Source organism: Lithobates pipiens, unplaced genomic scaffold (genome assembly GCF_037356315.1).
Source record: "Lithobates pipiens isolate NorthernLeopardFrog02 unplaced genomic scaffold, aLitPip1_a1.2 Scaffold_19, whole genome shotgun sequence".
Classification (NCBI taxonomy): Eukaryota; Metazoa; Chordata; class Amphibia; order Anura; family Ranidae; genus Lithobates; species Lithobates pipiens.
The window spans coordinates 83,913,622-83,939,088 of record NW_027507764.1 but is presented as its reverse complement, the minus strand read 5'-3'; the positions used below and the strand labels follow the sequence as shown (position 1 = coordinate 83,939,088).

General features: G+C 43.9%; 1 protein-coding gene across 3 annotated transcripts in view; it reads right to left on the bottom strand.

Moving 5' to 3' along the window:
• MYO3A (myosin IIIA) overlaps nt 1–25,467 on the bottom strand; it is a 312,814-nt gene that overhangs the window by 224,281 nt on the left and 63,066 nt on the right. For all 3 annotated transcript variants that reach the window (XM_077490990.1, XM_077490992.1, XM_077490991.1), the window contains exons 5-7: nt 21,820–21,919; nt 3,802–3,878; nt 3,220–3,365 (exon numbers count right to left, since the gene is read on the bottom strand). In XM_077490990.1, coding sequence (XP_077347116.1) covers nt 3,220–3,365; nt 3,802–3,878; nt 21,820–21,919 — 323 coding nt within the window. The remainder of the gene's footprint in view (nt 1–3,219; nt 3,366–3,801; nt 3,879–21,819; nt 21,920–25,467) is intronic.

Sequence of the window (25,467 nt, the reverse complement as noted above, 5' to 3'; positions counted from 1 at the left end):
TTCCCGCAGCTAGAAGAAAGGATATCAATGATGAAGTTAAAAAGATGTTGGAGCTAGATGTCATTAAGGAATCCAATAGTGATTGGATTAGTCCCAAAGCCAGATGGCACTTGGAGGTTCTGTAACGATATACATTATTGGCAAATACCCCTGACTGTTAGCGCCAAAGAGAAGGCTGCATTTGTGACCCCAGAGGGTTCCTTTCAATATAGAAAAAAGCCTTTTGGGTTGCAAAAGTCCCCTGCCACATTTCAGAGGGCCATGGACAGGACCCTAACACCCCATCGACGGTATGCAACAGCCTGGACAATATAGTGTTACATAGCAGTCACTTGCCCCGTGTCCAGACTGTCCTTGATTCCCTCTTCAAAGAAGGTTTTATGGCAAATCCAAAAAAATGTGCCATTGCTTTAGAGGAAGCCAGGTATTTGGGCTACACTATTGGCTGTGGAGTCATTAAACCAGTGAATAAAATAGAAGACATTTAGGAGTGGCCACATCCTGCAAACAAGAAGCAGGTGAGGGTCTTTCTTGGGATTACGGGGTATTATAGAAAGTTTATCCCGAATTTTGCAACAATAGCTGCTCCACTGACAGACCTTACAAAAGGGAAAGACTCTGTAATGGTGAAATGGTCAGTAGCAGAGGAATCTTTCCGAGTCCTGAAAAAGGCTCTTTGTGCACAGCCAATACTGTAATCTGTAATTTGGTTAAGACGGATGTGTCTGATGTAGGTATCAGGGCAGTATTGTCACAGGTACACAATGGGGAAGAACACCCTGTGGTGTACCTAAGCAGAAAGTTCAATGACCATGAGAAAAAGTATGCAGTCATTGAAAAGGAATGTTTATCCATAAAGTGGGCTGTAGACATGCTAAGGTACTATTTGTTGAGGCACCAGTTTGATTTAATAACTGACCATGCTCCCCTGAAATGGATGGCCCAAAAGAAGGAGACTAATAGACGGGTGAACTGGGGTTTTCTGGCTCTACAGGATTATTCCTTCACTGTAAAACACAGGCCAGGTGTTGAGATGGGGAATGTAGATGCCCTGTCCTGTGTTCACCCCTGTTGGTCTACAGGTGTTCCAACCCTGGAGTTGAAACAAAGGGGGGGATATGTAGCAAAGCATTCCAGAGAGAGCCAGGGAAATCCTGTTCGGAGTATCTGTGCCTGAAAGACTGCTCATCCCTGGGAGCTTTGTACCTGATGTCTGTTCCCCAAGTTACATAATATATATATATATATATATATATATATATATATATATATATATATATATATATATATATATATATATATATATATATGTGTATGTGTGTGTGTGTGTATGTGTATGTGTGTGTGTGTGTGTGTACTTGTCAACAGGTCCAAAAAACTAGACAACAGAAGTCCACCAGTAAATTAAGATGCTTTAAGTGACATTCCAACTTCCAATGTTTCCAAGTGTTTCCAATGTTCAGGTGCTGCTCCCCATGCGCAGCCTCTTACCAGAATGAGATCAAAAAGCACTTTGTGTAACACTGAGGGTCCAGGCAGCCAGCTTGAAAATGTTAACACCAAAGGGTATCTCTCTCTTTAACCAACCCTCCGCTTTGCAGGCAACAAGCGCTTTTTTATCTCTTTCTGGTAAGAGGCTTAAAGCGGTAGTAAACTCAGATAATGTAACCCCAAATCAGCAATATGCAGTTTCATGTTGCTGTTTAGTAGCTATGCGCCACATACATTATGCAAATAGAACGTTCTTTCTTGAAAAAATTTACTTTTTATGATCACTTCTGCTTGTACTCAGCCGCTGCCATTATAACTCCTGTCTTCCTCGTCTCAGTTGTATTTTATTTCCGCCCTCGCTCTTCTTCTGTGCCCATAATCCCGCACGTGCGCATTCGTTCCTGAAGCCAAGCCTCGTTTTCATTTCAGACAGACAGGCTCTATCCTCGGCACTGCGCTCCAACTCGTGACGTAGCGAGTCTCAGCTTCTCAGCGGGGGAGTGTCGCGGGATCTCGGGGCTGACATCAGCCAAAGGAAATGAAGCAGCCCCGGTGTTCTGCCGTATAGTGTCCGGCCATGAAATAGTGTCCGCCCCGTACTGCGCATACGCAGTACGGAGCAGACGAAGCTTCGGAAAATCTCCGAAGCTGAACGGCACCTACGCCGTGAGTGGAGGTGGTAGCCCCACCATCCAAGCGGACATAGGGTTGTGAATATTAGAGGGCCCCTCGCGGGCGAGCATCGCTCGCCACGCTTCGGGCTCGGTCTCGCTGCGCTCGGCTCTTTTTTATTCCTACTCTATGTCCACTTGGATAGTGGGGATAGAACCTGGACTCACAGCGCATGCGCCGTTCATCCTCTGCAATTTTCGGAACTTGTGTTGCTGTGTACTGCGCATGTGCAGTACGCAGCGGACACTATCGGATGGAGGACGTTATTTGACAAGACACCGGCATGCACACAGCAATTTTCCGGCAAGAAGAAGAGCCTGCCGGAAAAACATGACTAACTGCGCATGTGCCGATTACGTCATTGATTAGAAAAGGACAGATTACATAGAAAGGGATAAGGTAGGATGCGTTTTACACAGAGCAACTCGTTCATGAGGTAGGAAAGCTTGATATGGTGGAAAAAGCACAGGATGGGTTTACTACCGCTTTAATTTACTGGTGGACTTCTGATATACATAGTTTTTTGGATTTTATGGCACATACACAAATATATTTAATATACTTTTTAACATGAGTTTCTTTTTGGGTAATTTTTTGTATTGCTCAAATTAGAGTTGGATCTTTATTGTTGTATTTATTACGTGATTTCTTCTATTTAAAGGCAAAGGGAAAATTATTTCTGTTTACTTTATCATAAAATATATTCAGGTTATAAAAAAATAAATGAAGAAATTAATACAACTTTAAGTTTAGAAAATCACTTTGTATGAAAAATAATAAACAGCTTCTTGTTGAATAAACTGCTGCATACCAAAACTTTAGAATTTGGTCTGGACACAAAGGTTTTGATAACCCCAGGACATGAAATGGTTAAAGAAAGTGAAAATGCAACAATTATTTTCAAAGTAAAGTAATTCACTGCAATTATACATGGCTGACCTTCTGGGTTTATAATACATTGAGTCATTGCAAGACTTCTTTCCTGTAGTTGTCCTTAGTACTACTCGCTAACAGGTGCCAATCATATATTTAATAACCAATAGTAAAACAACATACCTTGGAATTTTAAAAAGAGCTCTCATTGGATGCAAGTCAGCCAGTGGAGGATCACCATCACTGAGCTCTATGGCTGTAATACCTAAAGACCAGACATCACAGCGTGCATCATATGTTGTATCTACTTGCTGCTCACATGCGATCACCTAGCAAATAAGACATAAATGTAAAGTATTATGTGGAATGTTTTGATATTATCAATGAATGCCTTACAATTAACACTTAAAGCCCAATTCTGGGAGATATGAAAATCCTCCCTTGTAGTGGGACTGCCCCTGCACTGCAAAGGTTAACTGCTCATTTTGAGGTTGTAACCTCAGCAAGATGTGTGATGCACATTGTTTTTAATGGTTGCTTTTAATTGTCATAATAAAATCTTGGATATTTTTATATAAATAATTAGTAATTCTGGTACCTCTAAAGTCCTAATAGTTTTTGTTTGAAGGGAATTTGTTAAGATGCACAAAAATAAAATGCTAATTCATTAAAACATACTATAGTCAGTTACCTTTTAAGTTGTAAAAAAACAATGTAAACTGCAATATTTTGGTTATATTTGAAAGATAATAAAAGAGAGCCAACCTCAGGCGCCATCCAAAATGGAGTTCCTACAGACGTGTTCCGATGGAGACGGGTGTTTGTCAGTTGGGCTGATACACCTGTATTATTTAAAGGGTATTCATGTTAGGATCAGTTTTCAATAAGATTTAAACGCCTAATCTGCCACACTGCAGTGTATAAAGGTTATGTATAGTACATTGAGCAAAATTATAAACGCAAAAATTATGTGTTTGCCCCTATTTATCATGAGCTGAACTCAAAGATCTATGACTTTTTCTATGTACACAAAAGGACTATTTCTCTCAAATATTCACAAATCTGTCTAAATCTGTTAGTGAGCACTTCTCCTTTGCCAAGATAATCCATGGCATATCAAGATGTTGATTAGACAGCATGATTATTGCACAGATGTGCCTTAGCCTGGTGTCACGTACCTGGTAGGAGACTAAAATGACAAGGTCGGCCTCTCTTGTATCTCCAGCCCAGGCCACTGATGGTGGAACAGATAGTGGCTAGGGTCAGGAGGAACACAAGTGCCTGTAAATGTTGCTTGCAGAGCAAGGAGTTGCAGGCTTGGTGATTCAGTCAGAACATCAGGTCAGGAACTGGAATGATGCTGGATAGATCAACCGAGGTTAAAGGGGAACTCCAACCAGCTTGCAGGTTCAGGATACATGGCTTGCTGGAACTTCCTGTAGCCTGGAGACAGAAGTACACTGGACCCAATGGAGCTGTGATATAGGGCAGCCAGCATAGACACTCAGAGACAGCGTTGAGCCAAGCAGGGAACAGGAGCGAGGTCACGAGAATAACCGGTTCGGTAGCAGGCGGGGCAGCAAGGTACCAAGGCATTAGGCAGTAGCAAGGTCAGTAGGAAGCCAGGATCAAGAACCAGTAATCAAGCATGTAACAGAGTTCAAAAGCAGGGTCAAGGAAAGCCAAGTTCAGCAACAGGTACCAAGCAGGATATAAGCAGGATTCAGGGTATCAGTAAACAGCTGGTCAGTATTGCTTATTGCCGGTCAGCATTGCTCAGAAGTCATGCTCAGGAGTCATGGCACCCTTTAAATAGGCTGTCTGGTGCAAATTGGGACTAGGGACATGCTCCCGCGTGTGCACGCAATCGGTTGCACACGCACATGTGCATTGGTGCCTATAGGAATCTGCAGTCGCCCATGACGTATTCCAATAGTTCTCTTACAGCTGGCCACTCTAAAATGTGCAATTTTACTGTATTGGGGGGGTCGGGGGAGGGTCTGAAAACCAGTCATTATCTGGTGTGACCACCATTTGCTTCACGCAGTGCAGCACATCTCCTTCGCTTAGAGTTGATCAGGTTGTTGATTGTGGCATGTGGAATGTTGGTCCATTCCTCTTCAATGGCTGTGCAAAGTTGCTAGATATTGGCATCAACTGGAACACTCTGTCGTATATGCCGATCCAGAGCATCCCAAACATGCTCAATGGGTGACATATCTGGTGAGTATGCTGGCCATGCAAGAACTGGGATTGTGTACAGAATTGTGTACAGATCCTTGCAACATGGGGCCATGCATTAGCATGCTGCAACGTGAGGTGATGGTCGTGGATGAATGGCACAACAATGGGCCTCAGGATCTCGTCATGGTATCTCTGTGCATTGAAAATGCCATCAATAAAATGCACCTGTGTTTGTTGTCCATAGCACACGAATGCCCATACCATAGCCCCACAGCCACTGTGGGCTACTCTATCCACAAAGTTGACATCAGCAAATAGCTCACCCACACAATGCCATACACACTGTCTGCCATCTACCCTATACAGTGAAAACCGTGATTTATCCGCAATGAGAACATCTCTCCAAAGTGCCAGATACCATTGAATGTGAGCATTTTGCCCACTCAAGTCGGTTACGATGATGAACTGCAGTCAGGTCGAGACCCCAATGAGGACGACGAGCATGCAGATGAGCTTCCCTGAGATGGTTTCTGACAGTTTGTACAGAAACTCTTTGGTTATGCAATTCGATTGTTGCAGCAGCTGTCCGGGTGGCTGGTCTCAGGCGATCTTGGAGGTGAAGATGCTGGATGTGGAGGACCTGGACTGGTGTGGTTACACTTGCTTTGCGGTTGTGAAGCCGGTTGGATGTATTGCCAAATTCTCTGAAACGCCTTTGGAGAAGGCTTATGGTAGAGAAATTGACATTCAATTCAAGGGAAACAGCTCTGGTGGAAAATCCTGCAGTCAGTATGCCAATTGCACTCTCCCTCAAAACCTGCGACATCTGTGGCATTGTGCTGTGTGATAAAACTGCACATTTTAGAGTGGCCTTTTGTGGCCAGCCTAAGGCACACCTGTGCAATAATCATGTTGGCTAATCAGCATCTTGATATGCCACACCTGTGAGGTGGATGGATTATCTTGGCAAAGGAGAAGTGCTCACTAACACAGATTTAGACAAAATTGTGAACATTTTGAGAGAAACAGGCCTTTTTTGTACATAGAAAAAGTCATAGATCTTTGAGTTCAGCTCAAGATAAATAGGGGGAAACACAAAAGTTTTGCATTTATAATTTTGCTCAGTGTATTTTACATTTAAATGTAAGAGATCAGCTTGATGTCATCTTCATTATATGTGCCATTGATTTAAAACTGAGCTCCCGGCAAACTGCTAAATACACAGATAAAATACATATATGTGACAAGTTTTATATGCCAAAAGATTAGTATTTTTGTTCATCCAGTCCAGAGATTTGCACAGCTCTGCCACACAACTGTCTGGCATGAGACGTGATTGTTTGCTCTGCTGCAGTTAAGTAATTCTACCAGCCTTGTCCCTCTTTACAATCTTTGACTGGACTGTGAAAGGAGGACAGCAAGGAAGGAGAGTTTCTGTAAATTATTTAATTTCTCTGCTCTCTTTCTATCAGCAAAATCTTTTCACTGCCACAAAACTGATTGCCTCCTTGTGCTGATTCTCCCTCTCCCAATGTGAGATCTGCTTTACAGACTAGAAAAGGCTGATATCAAGTCAAATCCAGATACTTACGCTGCTTGCATAAAAAAAAAAAAAAAAAAAAAAAAATAACAATGTATAAATAAGGCAGAGCTGGCTTAAATTGGTTGTAAAGGCTCAAGGTTTTTTTTTTACCTTCATGCATCATATTCAGTGTCCAGATGCCCCCTCAGCCTTCCTAATACCTAAGCCCGATCCTGATCCAGGCTCTCCCGCCTCTCTCTTTCCTGATTGACTGAGATGCAACAGCAGGAGCCATTGGCTAACAGACAGTGAGGCAGGAGCGCGGGGGGCGGGGCTGAGTCGTGCGCCCTGTGTCTTATGGACACAGAGAGCCAGCTCGGGAGTGAGCACGCACCAGTGCCCCCACAGCAAGGGGCTTGTAATGGGGCACTTGGCAAAGGGGGAGGGGCCCAGAGTGCTTGCAGAGGACCCCAGTGGAGGAGGATCTGGGCTGCTCTGTGCAAATCCATTGCACGGAGCAGGTAAGTATACCATGTTTGTAAAAAATAATCCTTTACAATCACTTTAATGTGCATTTCTTATATGCTATATCATGTATAGCTTTAGGCTAGGTTCATATTTGTGTGTAGCAAGGTGCAAGGCCTCCTTCGGTCTAATGAGAACCTCCAGGGCCAGAGATAGCTGACATCCTTCTGTATGTAGTGGGTTGTGGGGCATAGTGGGTGCAAGATGATTAAAGTCATTGAGCGCCAGACACTTCTTGAATGCAAAAGAGAGTTTATTTCCCTTAACAAACTTTTGGGGCAAAGAGGGTTAGGGCCAGGAAACGCTTATGTAGTTGCAAGATTAATTGACAGACTCTGAGACTACAACAGGAGGACAGCCATGCAGGCAAAGGCATCCAGCAAGATACCACATCTGCATGTGTAGGAATGCTGTCTCCTATGGCAACAGTCTTTAACAGTTCCTAACACAAACGTAACAGTTCCTTTCTCTTTCACTACAACCTCTCCTTGTAGTTCTTCAGCCCACTGAGCTCCCGGTCTCTCACTAGACCCGCTGATTCACTGCCACTGAATCCCTTGAGCACCTCCAAACTTCACGGTGGTATCTTCCTCAAGCGCCACCCCTACATTTCTGCTGGGTCTCTAGCTTGGTACTCAAGATACCTCTCAAGCTTCACCCCACTGGCCTGCCCTCTCCTTGGCTTGACACACAAGGCTGCTCTGCAAGCGTCACCTCCATTGGCTGAGTCCTTGGCTTGATACCCGCTGAAGTTTCCAGATTCTTCACCATGGTGAGAATACTGCTCTGGTACTTGCTTCCAGCTCTGTATTTTGGCCTAGGTCACCAAGGCCCAGGCCTAGGGCGGCACTTTGCTGGGGGGGGTGGCAAAAGAGCTACCCTGCATGAAAAAAAGCACCCCTCACACTGCGCTGCCGAACTGCAGATCAACATAGTGCGACCTTCATCGGGGCAAGTAGAAGGAGCATCTCCGCCAGTGGGTTGGGTTCTGCACCAATCCAGAGGCGACATAATGTCACTGGCAGCAGCAGAGGAGGGGTCTGCATGAGCAGGAAGTCCGGGCTGACAAGGATGCTGGACACGTTGTACAAGTCGGCCAGATGTGGAGTTTCTGGCTGTGTGTGCGGAGGCCGGGGGGAGATATACTGACGGAGAGGAAGATGCTGAGTAGAGTGGTCCCGAAGAAAACTGTCAGCACCAACACAGCCTCACCTGGTGCCATCTGCACAGCACAGAGGTTACAGGCAGGGGCAGCTTGCTCTATATCCCTATGTGACAAAAACTTCTATAAAAAGTGCAACTGCAGTGCTAAAAAAATATGTATCAATATATCTAAGTAAATATTGTGCATCCTGAGATGTTATCACATTGGATTGGCCAGGCACCAGCTATTTATTCACTATTTTTTATGGTGAAGGGATCCCCCACCCATCCATCAACTGTTGATTGATTTATGGACTCATATTATGTTTTTTGATTGCAGTTTGGCTTATCCACTCAGGCCCTCTAATCCCTTGTGCACACGGTCGGAGAATCCGTTGGAATGTGTCCTATCGGACCGTGTTGTCGGATAATCCGACTGTGTGTGGTAGGCATCGGACTGATTCCGTCGGAATATCCGTCTGACCCAATTTTCCAACATGTTGGAAATATTTCCCGACCAACTGGTTTGATCGGACATACTCCGATCATGTGTAGAGAATTTTGATCGGACCAAGTGCCACGCATGCTCAGATCAAATTCCTACATCAAAGCTATTGGCTACTAGCCTGAACGTAGTCCCATCGTAACGAAATTACGTCATCACGTTCTGAATGATCGGATTTTTCGACAACTTAGTCCGACCGTGTGTATGCAACAGTTTCGGACAAGATCCGACGGACAAAATCCGACGGACAAAATCAGACGGATTTGGTTGTCGAAATCTCCGACCGTGTGTACAGGGGCTAAGTGTTATATGGGACCTCTGATTTGTTTTGCACTTTATTTAATCTATACTTTGTATTCCATTCATTTTTACTTGCTGTGTTTGCACATGATTATTATGTTTGTCACTATTATATGCTGACCCACCTTTAGTTTAAGACACATCAAGCTCCCTGCAGGAATACCTTTACATTTATATTTACTTGTACATATTGATGCATATTTCTTAGCACTGCACTTTTAATAGAAGTTTTTGTCACATACTATACACTGGCCGATATTCAACAGCGCAGCACCATTATTATATACTTTCATGCCCTCAGTCTCTGAACGTCCCTTGCGCCATGCCCACAGTCTCTGATCGTCCCTTGTGCCATGCCCACAGTCTCTGACCGTCCTTTGTGCTATGTCCACAGTCTCTGACCATCCCTTGTACCATTTCTGCAGTCTCTGACCATACCTTGTGCCATGACCGCAGTCTCTGACCGTACCTTGTGCTATGCCTGCAGTCTCTGACCATCCCTTGTGCCATGCCCGCAGTCTCTGACCGTCCCTTGTGCCATGCCCGCAGTCTCTGTCCATCCCTTGTGCCATGCCCACAGTCTCTGACTATTCCTTGTGCCATGCCCATAGTCTCTGACTGTCCCTTGTGCCATGCCCACAGTCTCTAACTGTCCCTTGTTCCATGCCCGCAGTCTCTAAACAATCCCTTGTGCCATGCCTGCAGTCTCTAACCATCCCTAGTGCCATGCCCGTGGTCTCTGACTGTCCCTTGTGCCACGGCCGCAGTCTCTGACTGCCCCTTGTGCCATGCCCGCAGTCTCTGACCGTCCCTTGTGCCATGCCTGCAGTCTCTGACTGTCCCTTGTTCCATGCCCGCAGTCTCTAAACAATCCCTTGTGCCATGCCTGTAGTCTCTAACCATTCCTTGTGCCATGCCCGCAGTCTCTGACCATCCCTTGTGCCATGCCCGCAGTCTCTGACTGTCCCTTGTGCCATGCCCGCAGTCTCTGACTGTCCCTTGTGCCATGCCCACAGTCTCTGACTGTCTCTTGTTCCATGCCCACAGTCTGTGGATTGTGATGTAAGGAGGAGCTCTGTGGGCTCTTGTGTAAAGAAAGGGCTGCGCTTACCAGAGACCCCCTTACATCAGAATTTCCCTTTAGACCAGAGTCTGCAGCTGTCCCTTGGGGGTCACAGGGTTCCCTCTTACACTGTAAATAAGAACCCTGTGCTGGGTTATATTAAACTTACCTTCATGTAAATGGAGAAATATGTTTTTTGCTAGCACATTATAATAAAAACTTACCTTAGAACAAAGTCCTACAGTACTGTGACATCACCGCTTAAACGGCTGACATCTTCCCCTGCTCTTCATTCCAAGTACATGGGTGCAATGACATCACTCCCACGCATGCATGCAGGAGCCGCCATTTCTGGCATGGGTTCTGAAGGTTCAGCACTGTTAGCCAGACTTTCAGACCACATGCATCATGTCATCAGCTGCATGCACTCTGAATATCTCCTAAATGGTGCAAGTTTAGGAGATATTCACAGTGCCTACAGGTAAGCCTTATTATAGACTTACCGTACCTGTAGGTACAAGTGGTAGTACAGGGTTTACTACCACTTTATGAGGAAGGGGTGTGGTTTACAGATGACAGGTATTTAAATTAGGGGGGTGCGTGATTTTAGTCAGGCCTAGGCACCACAAAACCTAAATACACCACTGCTTGCTTCAGTTACTCATGGTGATCCCTGGTAATAAGGCGGACAGACCCTTAGTGGCAACAGCTTCCCTTCTACCTCCGACCACAACAGGTTCTCCGGCCAGAAGAACAGTCACTTTTGGTTGGACTGTAAGTCATAGTCCCAACCCTGTGCTGACCTCTTGCTTCTGGATAGGCCCTCAGACAGCCTAGCATCCAGATGTGCCCGGGATAGACCCAATCTCTGGCCTAGCAGCCCAGGCAATACAACACACGTCCACCCAGACAGCCACCCAGGTGGCACAGAATACAGACCACCTGACTCCACCCAAATATATAGGCTCTCACAGCAGGCCATGGGATCCAAGAAAATCCCTGTTCGTTAGCTGAGATACCCCATACATCAATAATCTGACCTAGGGTTGCCCTTCTCATATCTAGTTCCACCAAGTACCCGGGCCACCTAGTGGTAGAAGAGAAAAGTGCAACAAGGCCAAACTTAGGGAGAAATCAATAGATCTCTAACAATCAACCAGGATAACCTCCTGGCAAGTAAATTTGTGAGGAGCAACCCTGCCTAAACTCCAGGGTGCTACATGTGCAATGTAGAAATGCATATAAAATCGCACACATTCCCACAATGTACATTGCGAGTAGTGGTGCCAGGTAGAAATCTGAACATAAGATCTGCGCCACATTGTAGCTCAGATATTAATTTATAGGGTGCGGCACTTCTGCTACAAATCCCAGATTACAATCAAAATTGACAATTTTTAATCCTTATGCTGCTAGCATTAGTAAATAGGAAGGTATATTATTAGATATGTGCACTGACGAAAACTTAATTAATTTTTTTTTTTGTTTGTTTGGTTGTTTTTTTTTTAGCTTTTCGGGCCATTTGTTATGATTGCATAAATTCAAAAATTCATAAATTCGAAAATCCGAAAATAAGAAAGAAAATCCAAAAATAAGAAAGAAAATCCAAAAATAAGAAAGAGCGAAAATCCAAAAATTCGAAATAATAACTAACTAATTAACTAATAATAACTACCGTATATACTCGAGTATAGGCCGACCCGAGGCCCCCAATTTACCCCCAAAAAAACTGGCAAACTTATTGACTCGTGTATAAGCCGAGGGTGAGACATGCCTGTCCATCCCTGTGTGTGTGTCCGTCCATCCCTGTGTGTCCGTCCATCCCTGTGTGTCCGTCCATCCCTGTGTGTCCGTCCATCCATCCCTGTGTGTGTGTGTGTCCATCCATCCATCCATCCCTGTGTGTGTGTGTGTCCATCCATCCATCCATCCCTGTGTGTGTGTGTGTCCATCCATCCATCCATCCCTGTGTGTGTGTGTCTCCATCCATCCATCCATCCCTGTGTGTGTGTGTCTCCATCCATCCATCCCTGTGTGTGTGTGTCTCCATCCATCCATCCATCCCTGTGTGTGTGTGTCCATGTGTGTGTGTGTGTGTGTGTGTGTGTGTGTGTGTGTGTGTGTGTGTGTCCAGCCTACCTGTGTCCCGAGCCTGTGTCCCGAGCCTCCGTCCCGTGCCTTGCCTCCTTGCCTCCGTCCCGTGCCGTGCCTTGCCTCCTTGCCTCCGTCCCGTGCCGTGCCTTGCCTCCGTCCCGTGCCGTGCCTTGCCTCCGTCCCGTGTCGTGCCTTGCCTCCGTCCCGTCCCGTGCCGTGCCTTGCCTCCGTCCCGTCCCGTGCCTTGCCTTGCCTTGCCTCCGTCCCTTGCCTTGCCAGGATCGCCGCTCTTCGTCGGCGCCTCGGCGGCCATTCTAAAATTCAAAAGCCGCGCCTCCGCCTTCGCCTGTGATAGGCGGAACACTGAATTTCCCAGCAGCCTGTGTTCCGCCTATCACGGACATCGTCTCATCCTCGTCCGTAGTACGAGGATGAGACGATGTCCGTGATAGGCGGAACACAGGCTGCTGGGAAATTCAGTGTTCCGCCTATCACAGGCGAAGGCGGAGGCGGAGGCGCGGCGTTTGAAGGGTAGAATGTCCGCTGTCTGTCTGCTCGACACGCTGATCGAGCAGGCAGACAGCGATGACTCGAGTATAAGCCGAGGGGGGCACTTTCAGCCTCAAAAAAGAGGCTGAAAATCTCGGCTTATACTCGAGTATATACGGTAACTATTCAATTATAGGTATTGGAATTTCCTTTCAAATTTGGCTGTTAATGTATTATTATTATTATTATTGTTATTTATTATTATTAATTTGTTATGTTCCATTCGTTTAGCTACAGCATTCGTCATTTTGGATAATTCATAACTTTGGACAAATTCGTATCCATTACGTTCACCAACAGCCAAATTTGAAAGGAAATTCCAATACCTATAATTTAATAAATAGTCATTATTTCAGATTTTCAAATTTTGGGGTTTTACACATTTACAAATTTACAAATTTTTGAATTTCCAAATTTTTGAAATTTTCAAATATTCGAATTTACGAATATTCAGAAAAATTTGTTAAACGGGTTTTTGTTAATTTGGATGTTTCTGGATTAAAGTATTTGTCTAAATTCATTAAAAAACTAATTCGGAACAAAACTAATGGCATATTATATATTATATTTAATTGTGTTAAACTTTTTTTTCTTTTTTTTTTTTTTTACATTTCTTCAAAATAAAGCATGGAGACATAGATGGATGGGGGAGTTTGGTTTGATAATAAAAATTATTCAAACAACATTTTTGGTTTGCGATGCTCAGATGCAGTGTAGTTCCACTTTAAGCAAACATATCCAAGTAGTTGTACTAATTAATGGCAAGGAAATTATTTCTTTAATACCTGTATACATACAACATATATGTTTTTCTTAAAGAGACTTTGTCCCCAAGAAAATAATACTTTGACAAGCAAGAGTTTCCTAATTACATAAAGCATTTTTTTGGCCAGTTGGGCCTGTCGGCACATCTACAGATAAGAAGCATCAGGAGCCCCATGCAGCTTTCTTTTGAGATTAAAATACAAGGTACCAACACTACCAATTTTCCACTGCAGATCATAGTGTGTAAATTTAAAATTGAAAATGTGATTTCCACATTATTTGGGTTTATTTTGCAGTGCTGTAAGCTTGATGTCCAGACAGATTTGAATTCAAGAAATTAGACTCAATACTGCTGAACCTTTACTGATGTTTAGTAATGTGAGGATCAAGGTATAAGAATAAAAATGGTTGACAGTATGTTTCTTTAAATGCTTATCTCGTCTGTTTTCAGTTGTTTTAAAGACATCATTCTTAAAGGCCGGATGGGTGCAGTCACGTACACACAAAGAGGAAGCCATGTCGTAAGGGTCAACTGCTGCATCAGCTCTAAAAGCAGAAGACACTTAGAAATTGCCTTTTATAGAAGTTGTTTTGTTTCAACATTTTTAACGCCTGTCTTTTTTTAGTGTATAAAAAGAGCTGTGTGATAATAAAGGACCTCAGAGTGAGTGAGTGCGACCGTCTGAGCAGACATACTGAGAACTCTTTCCGTGTCTCCTTGCTTAGATAAGACTCTAATAATAATTGGGAAACGGTAACATAACTTATGAATAGGTGACTTGCAGTAGTCACACCTAACATTTTTGGCGCACGAACAAGGGACTTCGCTAAAGAAACTACAAGAGGTGAACGAACATAAGGACGGAACGAAGAGGTCGGGCACATCAGGAACCACAGACAAAACCTGCGCAGGTAAGAAAAGCTTTATTTTCTTATAAACTCTGTGCTTCTTAGATTTGTGCCCACCCGATCTGTCTGTATTGTTCTTCAGGTAAAACCAACCTCTGTAGTAAGCGAGTCTTGAATTTAATATTTGACTTATGTTACCGTTGTTTCTTGTCTGTCTCCTTGTCATCTGTCTGTTGTGACTGAGATAAGCCCTGTTTGTATGGTGTGAATTGAAACATATATCATCCCAATGGGTAACGGAATGCGCCCTTAACTCGTAAGAGTACTTGGGGGTCCGACACTTAAGTTTGATATACGCTTTTTGATTCATGAGCCTAAAAACGGGTTGAAAGTATAAGTCCTGACTGCCTCAATAAAGCAGGAATAAGAAACGATTGCTGAGAGATTCCATGGTAATGGGAAGGGAATAAGGTCTCCACAAAGTCCGGAGATCTAGTTATATGTGTTTGGCCACCAAAAGGAATGCTTGTATATGTTGTAGCCGTCAGTCTGGTCATAATATTTGTCAGTTGGCTAGCATATAAAGTAATTCGATTTCAGAAATCTCATCCAGGAGAGGTTTTTAGTATTTTGGCACCCTAGGAGGAGAAGGCAACGAGACACTTAGTAAGTGATCCAAACGCCACCTAGGCAGGACTGTCAAAATGGGCCAGACACATGGTAAACCCCAGGAGGAATCTCAGAAATGTTATGCTGTTAAAGACATAATTACAATGTTGTATGGGAAGGACAAGGCACAGGGCACGAATAGGGTTCTCAAGAAATTTGGAATGGATGGAGAAAATGGGCTAAGTGTAGAAGGTTGGGAGAATATAAAGAGAGACAGACAGGGGGAGGTCCTGCAGAACAGATGGGTATCACAAATACAATGTTTAATTAAGGTTTCCAACAGGGCTAAAGAGGAGGGATGGAAGTATTGTCATGAACAGGGTGGATGGGACATGAAGGTCCGACGCAAGAGTCTCCCTTCTGCTCCCGAGGATGGAGTAAAAACGGAAGGTACTCCACCTCCTTATACCACTACCACACCAGGTAGCGAAAGACCAAAACTTTATCCTTCCTTAAGAGGAAGAGGATGGGTATGCCGAGTATGCGGTACCCAGAATACAGACTGGGCACAGGAATGTGTACATTGCGGAGCTCAAAGACCAGAGTCCGTAGCTCCAGTCCACAGTCGGACTAGGGTAATACAAGTAAATAATCCAAATGCGGGTCAAGCAGGACAGCCACCTACAGTGACTCAACAAGTCGTTCTGAGGACATGGGCACCTTGGTCGACTGACACTCTTATGGCATTAATACAGAATGCTCCTGATCCCGTAGCAAAACCTGCCGCATTCTGTAGATTCGTGACACAATTACTAGACACACATGAAGCAACTTGGCAAGATGGGGAAGATTTGTGTAGACATAAAATGACACTAACAATGTTTAATCAATTTATGAATGAAATTGCTCCACATAGACCACAAGGGGATCCAGCGACAAATCCACCAGGAGTACACCCCCGTCATATAGACTCTAGACTCCTGTTTATTAATCAGTTACGAGAATTTTGCCAAAGGAAACAGCAGGAAAGGGGTTCGATAGCGCCCATAAAACAGGCCCCAGGTCAGACTGTTACAGAATTTTACCTCAACATGGAAAGCATGATGGCTGACGAAGGTCTAGATTTAGCCTTACCCGTCACCATTAGGGCTTTCAATCGACAGTTTATGGAAGGACTAGTACCCCAAATAGGTGACAAACTGAAGGCATGTACTCCCGAATGGAGAGCCATACGGGACAGAGGAACATTGTTGCAGAAAGCACAAGGCATAGAGGCTGATTTAGCAGAAGCTAAACCCAGAAGGACACCGGGAGTTAACACTGTTGCCCGGGTCAATGAAGGAGGGAATTCCTCCCGTAAACCTCTTACCTGTTATTACTGCAACAAGGTGGGACATATAAAAAGAGACTGTAGGAAAAGAATAAAAGACGAACAGGAAGGAAACACGGACAGAGACACGAGGGACTACAGACAGAGGCGTACCAACGATAGGGACGATCCGACCGCATGACTTGCCCCAGTCCTAGCTGAATCAGAGAATAAAATGCTCCACATGTTGATGAAGGTGGAAGGTAAACATATTCCTTGTTTAGTTGACACAGGAGCATCACGCAGCTTATTATCTGATTCAGTAGTCCCTCCACACATGACATCCCGTGACACCATACCCATAAGTGGTTATGACGGTCTTTTGTCCGATGCCCCACTGACTAAACCTTTAAAAGTAAAAATAGGGAATGGCAACCACCTGACACTTGTGTATTGTTGCAATATGTAGATGACCTATTGTTATGTTGTCCGGATAACGATACTTGTTTAAAAGCCACTCTATCATTGTTACAATTCCTGGCTGAAAAAGGGTGCAAAGTGAATAGAACTAAGTTACAGGTATGCCAGAAAAAGGTTGTCTTTTTGGGCCACTGTATATCCCAGGGTACTCGACACCTCACTGAAGAACGAGTCCAGGCCATAAGACAAATGAATGTCCCACGCAACTTTAAGCAACTTCGTATGTTTCTGGGAATAGTGTCATATTGTAGACAATGGATACCACATGCCAGTTCTCTGATGCAGCCATTATATGATTGCTTGAAAATAGTACCCTATGTACTCACAGAAGCAGGTCATAAGTCTTTTAGCACCTTAAGAAAGTTACTAATTTTGGCACCTGCGATCGGGATCCCTGACTATACCAAAACATTTCATTTGTACATTGCTGAAATCACGGGACACGCAACAGGGGTGTTGACACAACAACACATCAAACAAAGGCCGGTAGCATATTTCTCAGCGGCTCTCGATCCTGTCTCTAGAGGATCACCGTCCTGTGTACGAGCAGTCGCAGCAGTGTCAATTATCATTGACAAATCCTCAGAAATTGTCTTAGACAATCCTGTAGTGGTACATACCACGCATGACATACACGCCATCTTGTCACAAGTTCAGCCAAAGCACATATCAATGGCGAGGCAGCTGCGTCTGCAATGCACCTTGCTCCTACCTCCCAATGTTACCTTCCAGTGATGCACTTCCTTTAACTTAGCACAACTTCTACCCTTACAGACAGATTTGACAGGGGGGAGTAATGGTGAAGGCACAGCACAAGAAACTCAGGATTCTGACACACTTTCATTTCATGACATAACATCTGATGAACACGATTGTTTTCAACTTATGGAACAAGAGATCACGGGGTTCCCACATGTCACAGACACACCCATTGCAAATGCAGAACACACACTGTACATAGATGGTAGTAGATTTGCCGATGACAAAGGTAAATATCACACAGGTTATGCTGTGGTAACGGACACACAGGTAATTGAGGCAAAGTCATTACCAGCACACATGTCTGCACAGGAAGCGGAACTAACAGCTTTAGAAAAAGCCTTAGAACACTTAGAGGGACAAGAAGGGAACATTTACACTGACTCTGCCTATGCTTATGGTGTTGCACATGATTATGGCCACATATGGAAAGCTAGAGGTTACCTTACAGCAGCAGGCACACCTGTTAAACATGGTGAAGGAATCAAAAGAGTCCTGAACAATCTTCAAAAAGTTAGAAGAGTAGCCATTATGAAGATAGCGGCACACACGAGCGCAAAAACAATTGAGGCAAAAGGAAATGCATTTGCAGATTTAACTGCAAAACAAGCAGCTCTAGGGGAAGTAAGCCCTGAGACCTTAGCTACGGTAAAGGTGAGCATCCCAGAACCGACATGGCAGCAGATGAGTAAACTACAGGAGCAAGCAGGAGAGAGCGAGAAAGATAGATGGGTAAAAATGGGAGCAGCACCAGGCCTTGACAATATATGGAGGGAAGGAGGCAGAATATGCCTACCTGCCTCTCTATACCCAGCAATGGCAGCGGCTGTCCACTTGCCCACTCATGTCAGCTCCAATTCTATGTATAGGATTGTAAGCCAAGGATGGCTAGCCCCTGGATTCAGTAGTACTGCAAGGAACTACTGTGCTGCATGCCAAATCTGTCTGTTAAATAACCCAGGACAGAGAGTGAAAACCCCACGTAAACATCAGGTTCGGGTCCAGTATCCCTTTCAGAGACTGCAAATTGACTATATCCAAATGCCTAAGAGCGGCCCATTTGAATTTTGTCTCGTGTGCATCTGCTTATTTTCAGGCTGGCCAGAAAGTTATCCAGTGAAATCAGCTACAGCGAAAGCCACAGCGAAGAAACTGATCACAGAGTTAATACCTAGGTTTGGTCTTCCTGAAACCATAGAATCAGATAGGGGAACACACTTTACAGGAGAAATCATGCAGAATGTAATGGCTATGTTAGGGGTTCAACAAAGTTTCCACACCCCTTACCACCCACAGAGTTCAGGATCAGTAGAAAGAGTAAATGGGACAATAAAGTTAAAAATACAAAAAGCTATGCAAGAGTTAAATAAACCTTGGCCAGAATGTCTGCCTTTAGCTTTGTTCTCCATAAGGTATACTCCAACGGGAAAAACAGGGTTATCCCCATATGAAATACTTTTTGGGAATGCACCCAGACTAGGTTTATACTTTCCACAGAGTATGCAATTGTAATGTGATAGTTTGACTGCATATGTGATACAATTACAACAGCATCTAACTAAGATCCACAAAAGTGTGTATTCTTCTCTTCCAGACCCTAACTCAATAGCAGGTACTCATTCGCTGAGCCCCGGAGATTGGGTCTATGTAAAGAAACATACCAGAAAAGCTTTAGAGCCACGGTTTGTTCAAGTACTGCTGACCACTCCCACATCGGTCAAGTTGGAGGGTAAAGCAGCCTGGATCCACGCTTCACACTGTAAAAAGGAGCCAGTTGGCAAATGACAACATGTATCTTTTTATTCTTTTTGTTTCAGTAATCCTGACCAATAGTTTGGTTACCTCCCAGAATGAAATTCACAAGGATGAAGGATTTTCTAAAAAAATGTTATTACTGAAGTTTAAATATGCTTATGCTCGGAAGTCAGGATATGAGAAATGTTGGATTTGCAGTAAATTACACCCCAGTACAGCAAACATACCACTGATGGCAGTTCCTATAAATTATACTGACCTTGCTAACAGTAGCATTAACATAACTGGAACAAATACCAGCAAGACAGTAATGTTTAAATCAAATGGTCTCGCCTTTCCCCCTGCCTGGTGTTTCAACTTAGGGAACACAACGGGAGGAAATAGAGAATGCCAAGACAGCAAGTTTAATTTGTCCATTGTCGTATTAAATGGAAGCTTCTACCCCAGTAATTCCAGCACACACCAGACATTATCTGACTTCCTCACTAACATTGTGGATAATAATGTTAGGTGGTTAGTATCCAACTTATCCCTCTATGGATACACCTCTCGTTATAGAAATGATATCAGTTCAAGATCAGTAGCTCTAGGAAACAATATATACATCTGTTGTGGGGATAAGTGTTATACCTGGATACCTAGAAGGGCTCAGGGATGGTGCTACCTCGCAAGTTTGGTACCAGTAATGGGAGTAGTGGGTGATGAACGAGGTGATCACCTACTAGAAGCTAGTATGCACCCCAGATATCCCCTCAGATATCGTAGCAAGAGAGAAATATTCTTAGAGCAGGACATGGCATGGGCTTGGTTCCCGTCCTGGACAGGATGGGGTATAGACTTAATGAAGCGACTAAATAACTATACTGGAATAATTAATGATATTTTGGAGAAAAACTCTGATGACATTACTAAGTTAAATCTAGAGACCAGAGCCATCACAAAACAAATAGAATTACATGAGTTAGCGATTGAAAGTATGAGTGCAGCATTAACAGGACTCTGTGAGGCTACAGAAGACTATGAATGTTGTACTTGGATACATAACACCAGCATCGAGATACCCGACTATTATGACATCATTGCACGACACCGCACGGAAGTAAAGGATCTACAGGAGAAGGCCCGTAATATTGGCCGTGACTGGGATCCGTTTGGTGGAACTTTTAGCTTCTCAGGGTTATTCTCTGAGCTTAAGAAGGCAGCGATGACAATTATAGTGGTGCTTTTATTTGTATTTCTTCTTTATGCGTGCTTTAAACTGCTCATGTGCTTTTGCAAGAAAGCCAAGGTAAATGCTGTAGAAAAGATGGAACTTTTGTAAGTTGATAAGTTGGATAAGATAGGTGGATTTGGTTCCTTGACATCACCCATCTGTCAGAAAAGCCACTCTTCCTGAATTTTAGATGTTGGTACTATCCAGGGGGATGGGTGTATACCCCTCTGACAACTCGCGGTCAGGGAGAGTACTTTGGACATAGGCCGACTAGAACTTGTTCAGGTGGACCCAGGGTAAGAGGGAAGGGTGATGTCAAAGGGGGAAATTGTGAGGATCAAGGTATAAGAATAAAAATGGTTGACAGTATGTTTCTTTAAATGCTTATCTCGTCTGTTTTCAGTTGTTTTAAAGACATCATTCTTAAAGGCCGGATGGGTGCAGTCACGTACACACAAAGAGGAAGCCATGTCGTAAGGGTCAACTGCTGCATCAGCTCTAAAAGCAGAAGACACTTAGAAATTGCCTTTTATAGAAGTTGTTTTGTTTCAACATTTTTAACGCCTGTCTTTTTTTAGTGTATAAAAAGAGCTGTGTGATAATAAAGGACCTCAGAGTGAGTGAGTGCGACCGTCTGAGCAGACATACTGAGAACTCTTTCCGTGTCTCCTTGCTTAGATAAGACTCTAATAATAATTGGGAAACGGTAACATAACTTATGAATAGGTGACTTGCAGTAGTCACACCTAACAGTAACAACAGCATATATCGAGCCATGTGCATGTACATTGTAATCTAATAGTATATCTATTATCTAATATAATAATAATAATATAATATAATATATAATATAACAATATAATAGAATAATAGAATAATACTACTACTACTACTACTACTACTACTAATAATAATAATATAATATAATAATATAATATAATAATAATAATAATAATAATAATAATAATAATAATAATAATAATAATAATAATAATAATATCTAATAGTAGTAATACAACTGACAAATGCGTTTACCATCTTCAATACTCATTGTTGTATCTAGCTTTATATAAATTTTGCAATTTTTTTTTAACATTGATAATCTACCGTTCATTACTAATTTTAGGACTATTGTTGTATATGAAAAACATTGTCATACCAAAGTCTACCAGTTTGACACCTCCATCTGTCGTCAGTAGAATATTGTTTCCCTTAACATCACGGTGAATTGTCTTATGGCTGTGCAAGTGTTGTAGTCCCTGCAGAACAATCATTAAATTAGAAGAGGATTTACATTTTTTATGATTGTTATTTTTATGCGTAAAGCTGAATTAAACCCAAAATCAAAAATGCTATAAATCCAGCTTACTTATCCTTAGATGTGGCGACTCATTCGTTTTCTTTTTTAGGCTATTTTTCCCTTGTTTTCACCTGGTAATCTAGCCAGAAACACACTTTGGGGTTTATTTACTAGAACTGGAGAGTGTAAAATCCGGTGCAGCTGTGTATGGTAGCCAATCAGCTTCCAGTTTTTTTTTGGCAAAGCTTAGAGCAGAGTTCCACCCAAAAATGGAACTTCCGCTTTAAAGGTGACCCCCTGACATGCCATATTTGGCATGTCATTTTTTTTGGGCGGATACCCTATTTTTTGAGGGTTCCAGCTCCCACTTTCTCCTGGCACACCGCGGCACTGAAAGGGAGATCAGCTCTCCCCCCTCCCTCTCGGCAATCATCTGGGACATGTCACAGGTCACAGCCGGCCACCCACAGTGACTATGCCAGCGCCACAAAGAGGAGGGGGAGAGGAGCGGGCGTCGTTCCCCCGGCATCTCTGGACCCTGGGACAGGTGTTTTTTTTTTTAATCGGAGCTCCGCTTTAATTGAACAAGCTGAAGTTAGAAGTTAGCTGATTGGCTACCATGCACAGCAGCACCATATTTTGCAATTTTCCAGTTTTAGTAAATCAACTCCATTCTTTATTAGAGTGCCTCCACTCTGGATGAAGGGGCACAGGGGCATCTTTGGGCAGCATCAGTGTTAATCTAGGGGTGAGGAGAGTGTTAGATGTACTAGCATATTTAGATACACTAACAACTTGAAGCCAAACTCAGGCTGCAGGTACACAAGTAGTTACAGCAAAAAAAAAAATCTTTTGGGTTAAGGGTTTTACATAAATAAGTAAAAGTGCAGTGACAATTGTGCAGTCATGCAACGCTGTACCCAAGTAAAATTGATGTCCATATTTTTCCAATAATAGCACTTTCTTTTAGTGATATTTTATTTTTGCAATATAAACATACTGACAATTTTGAAAAAAAAAGCAATATTTTTATTTTTTTTATATAAAAAAAGTCTTCCTCAATTTAGGCCAATGTGTATTCTGCTTTATATTTTTGGTAAAAAAATCCCAATAAATGTATATTGATTGTTTTAAACAAAAGTTATTGCATCTACAAAATAGGGGATAGATTTATGGCATTTTTTTCTAGTAATGGCGGCAATCAGTGATTTTTTTTGCGGGACTACAACATTGTGGCGGATAGATCAGACACTTTTTGGGGACCAGTGACACTAATACAGTGATCAGTGCTAAAAATATGCACTGTCACTGTACTAATAACACTGGCTGGGAAGAGTTAACATCAGGGGTGATCAAAGGGTTAACTGTGTCCCTAGGAGGTGCTTACTAACTGTGTGGGGATGGACTCACTAGATGAACAGAGTGATCCGTGTTCCTGGTTAGTTTCATCTCTGACAGAACGGCGATCTGCCTTGTTTACATCAGCAGACCGCTGTTCCATCTCTGTGGGGAGCGATTGCAGGTGGCCGGCGGACATTTTTAAGAATGGTCAGTGTTAGATTTGACTTCAACTTTAAATTGTGCTTTTTATAAAGTTGAGCTTTAACCTAATTTTTTACATGAAAACACATATGAAACCCCCAAATGTTATATATTTTCTTAAAACGGAGGACCCACAGAATAGAATGAATGTTGAAAATCTTTATGTTGCACAATATTAACCAGTTGCCGACCGCCGCACGACGATGTACGTCGACAGCATGGCACGGGCAGGCATATTGGCGTACCTGTACGTCCCTTGCCTCCCGCGGGTCGGGGGCCCGATCGGGCCCCCGCCCGGTGCCTGCGGCGGTCGGTTTTCGTCCGGGAGCGATCCGGGACGAGGGGGCAGCCATTCATTCATGGCCACCCCCACGCGATCGCTCCCGACGAATAGGAATCCCCCGTGACATCACTTCCTCTCCTGTAATGTAAACACAGGAGAGGAAGTGATGTATTCTCTCCTCCGTGTCGGTATTTTTCGTTCCGACACGGAGGAGAGCGGATCGGTGAGTTGCACCAACACTCTACACACACAGTAGAACATGCCAGGCACACTCACACCCCCCCGATCACCCCCCCCCAATTACCCCTGCCCCCCAGTCACAGTGACACCAATGTCATTTATTTTATTTTATTTTTTTTTTTTTTTTGCATTGGTGTCATTTGTGACTGTAATAACTGTTAGGGCAGTTAGGGTTAGCCCCCTTTAGTTCTAATGTACCCCCCTAACCCCCCCAATAAAGGTTTAACCCCGTGATCACCCCCCGTCGCCAGTGTCACTAAGGCTGGGTTCACATTGCAGCGGTTTATGAGAACGAATGTGATTCGCACCGCACTGCAGTGCAAATCACATCCGATCTCTGTGCGATTCGAGTTCAGCCATTCGCCGCACCCGCCACACCCGCCGCACCCGCCGCAAATTCGCACGGGACCCTTTTTTTGGCCCGCAGCAGAATCGGATCGCATGGGTGTTCACACCATGCGATCCGAGTTTGCAGATCGCACTGCGATATGCGAACTGATCTGGGGGTGTCAGTAACATTTCACTGACACTCCCAGCAGTCCGCATAGGGCAGTGTGAACTACCGCCGGGAGGCATGCGATGCGGGAACCCGCCGCGGATTCGCGGCGTTTCCGCATCGCTCCAGTGTGAACCCAGCCTAATAAGCGATCATTTTTCTGATCGCCGTATTAGTGTCACAGGTGACGCTAGTTAGGCAGGTAGGTATTTAGGTTCGCCGCAGCTTTTTATAGCGCCAGGGACCCCCATATACTACCGCATAAAGCCCCCTGATTGCCCCCTAGTTAACCCTTTCACCAGTGATCACCATATAACTGTTACAGGTGACGCTGGTTGGTTAGTTATTTTTTTATAGTTTCAGGGCACCCGCCATTTATTACCTAATAAAGGTTTAACCCCCTGATCACCCGGCGGGTGTCATTTGTGACTAATAACTGTTAGGGCAGTTAGGGTTAGCCCCCTTTAGTTCTAAGGTACCCCCCTAACCCCCCCAATAAAGGTTTAACCCCGTGATCACCCCCCGTCGCCAGTGTCACTAAGGCTGGGTTCACATTGCAGCGGTTTATGAGAACGGATGTGATTCGCACCGCACTGCAGTGCAAATCACATCCGATCTCTGTGCGATTCGAGTTCAGCTATACAGATAGTATGGCTGAATTCGTGTCGCACCCGCCGCAAACTCGCACGGGACCCTTTTTTTGGTCCGCAGCAGAATCGGATCGCATGGGTGTTCACACCATGCGATCCAAGTTTGCAGATCGCACTGCGATATGCGAACTGATCTGGGGGTGTCATTAACATTTCACTGACACTCCCAGCAGTTCGCATAGGGCAGTGTGAACTGCCGCCGGGAGGCATGCGATGCGGGAACCCGCCGCGCATTCGTGGCGTTCCCGCATCGCTCCAGTGTGAACCCAGCCTAATAAGCGATCGTTTTTCTGATC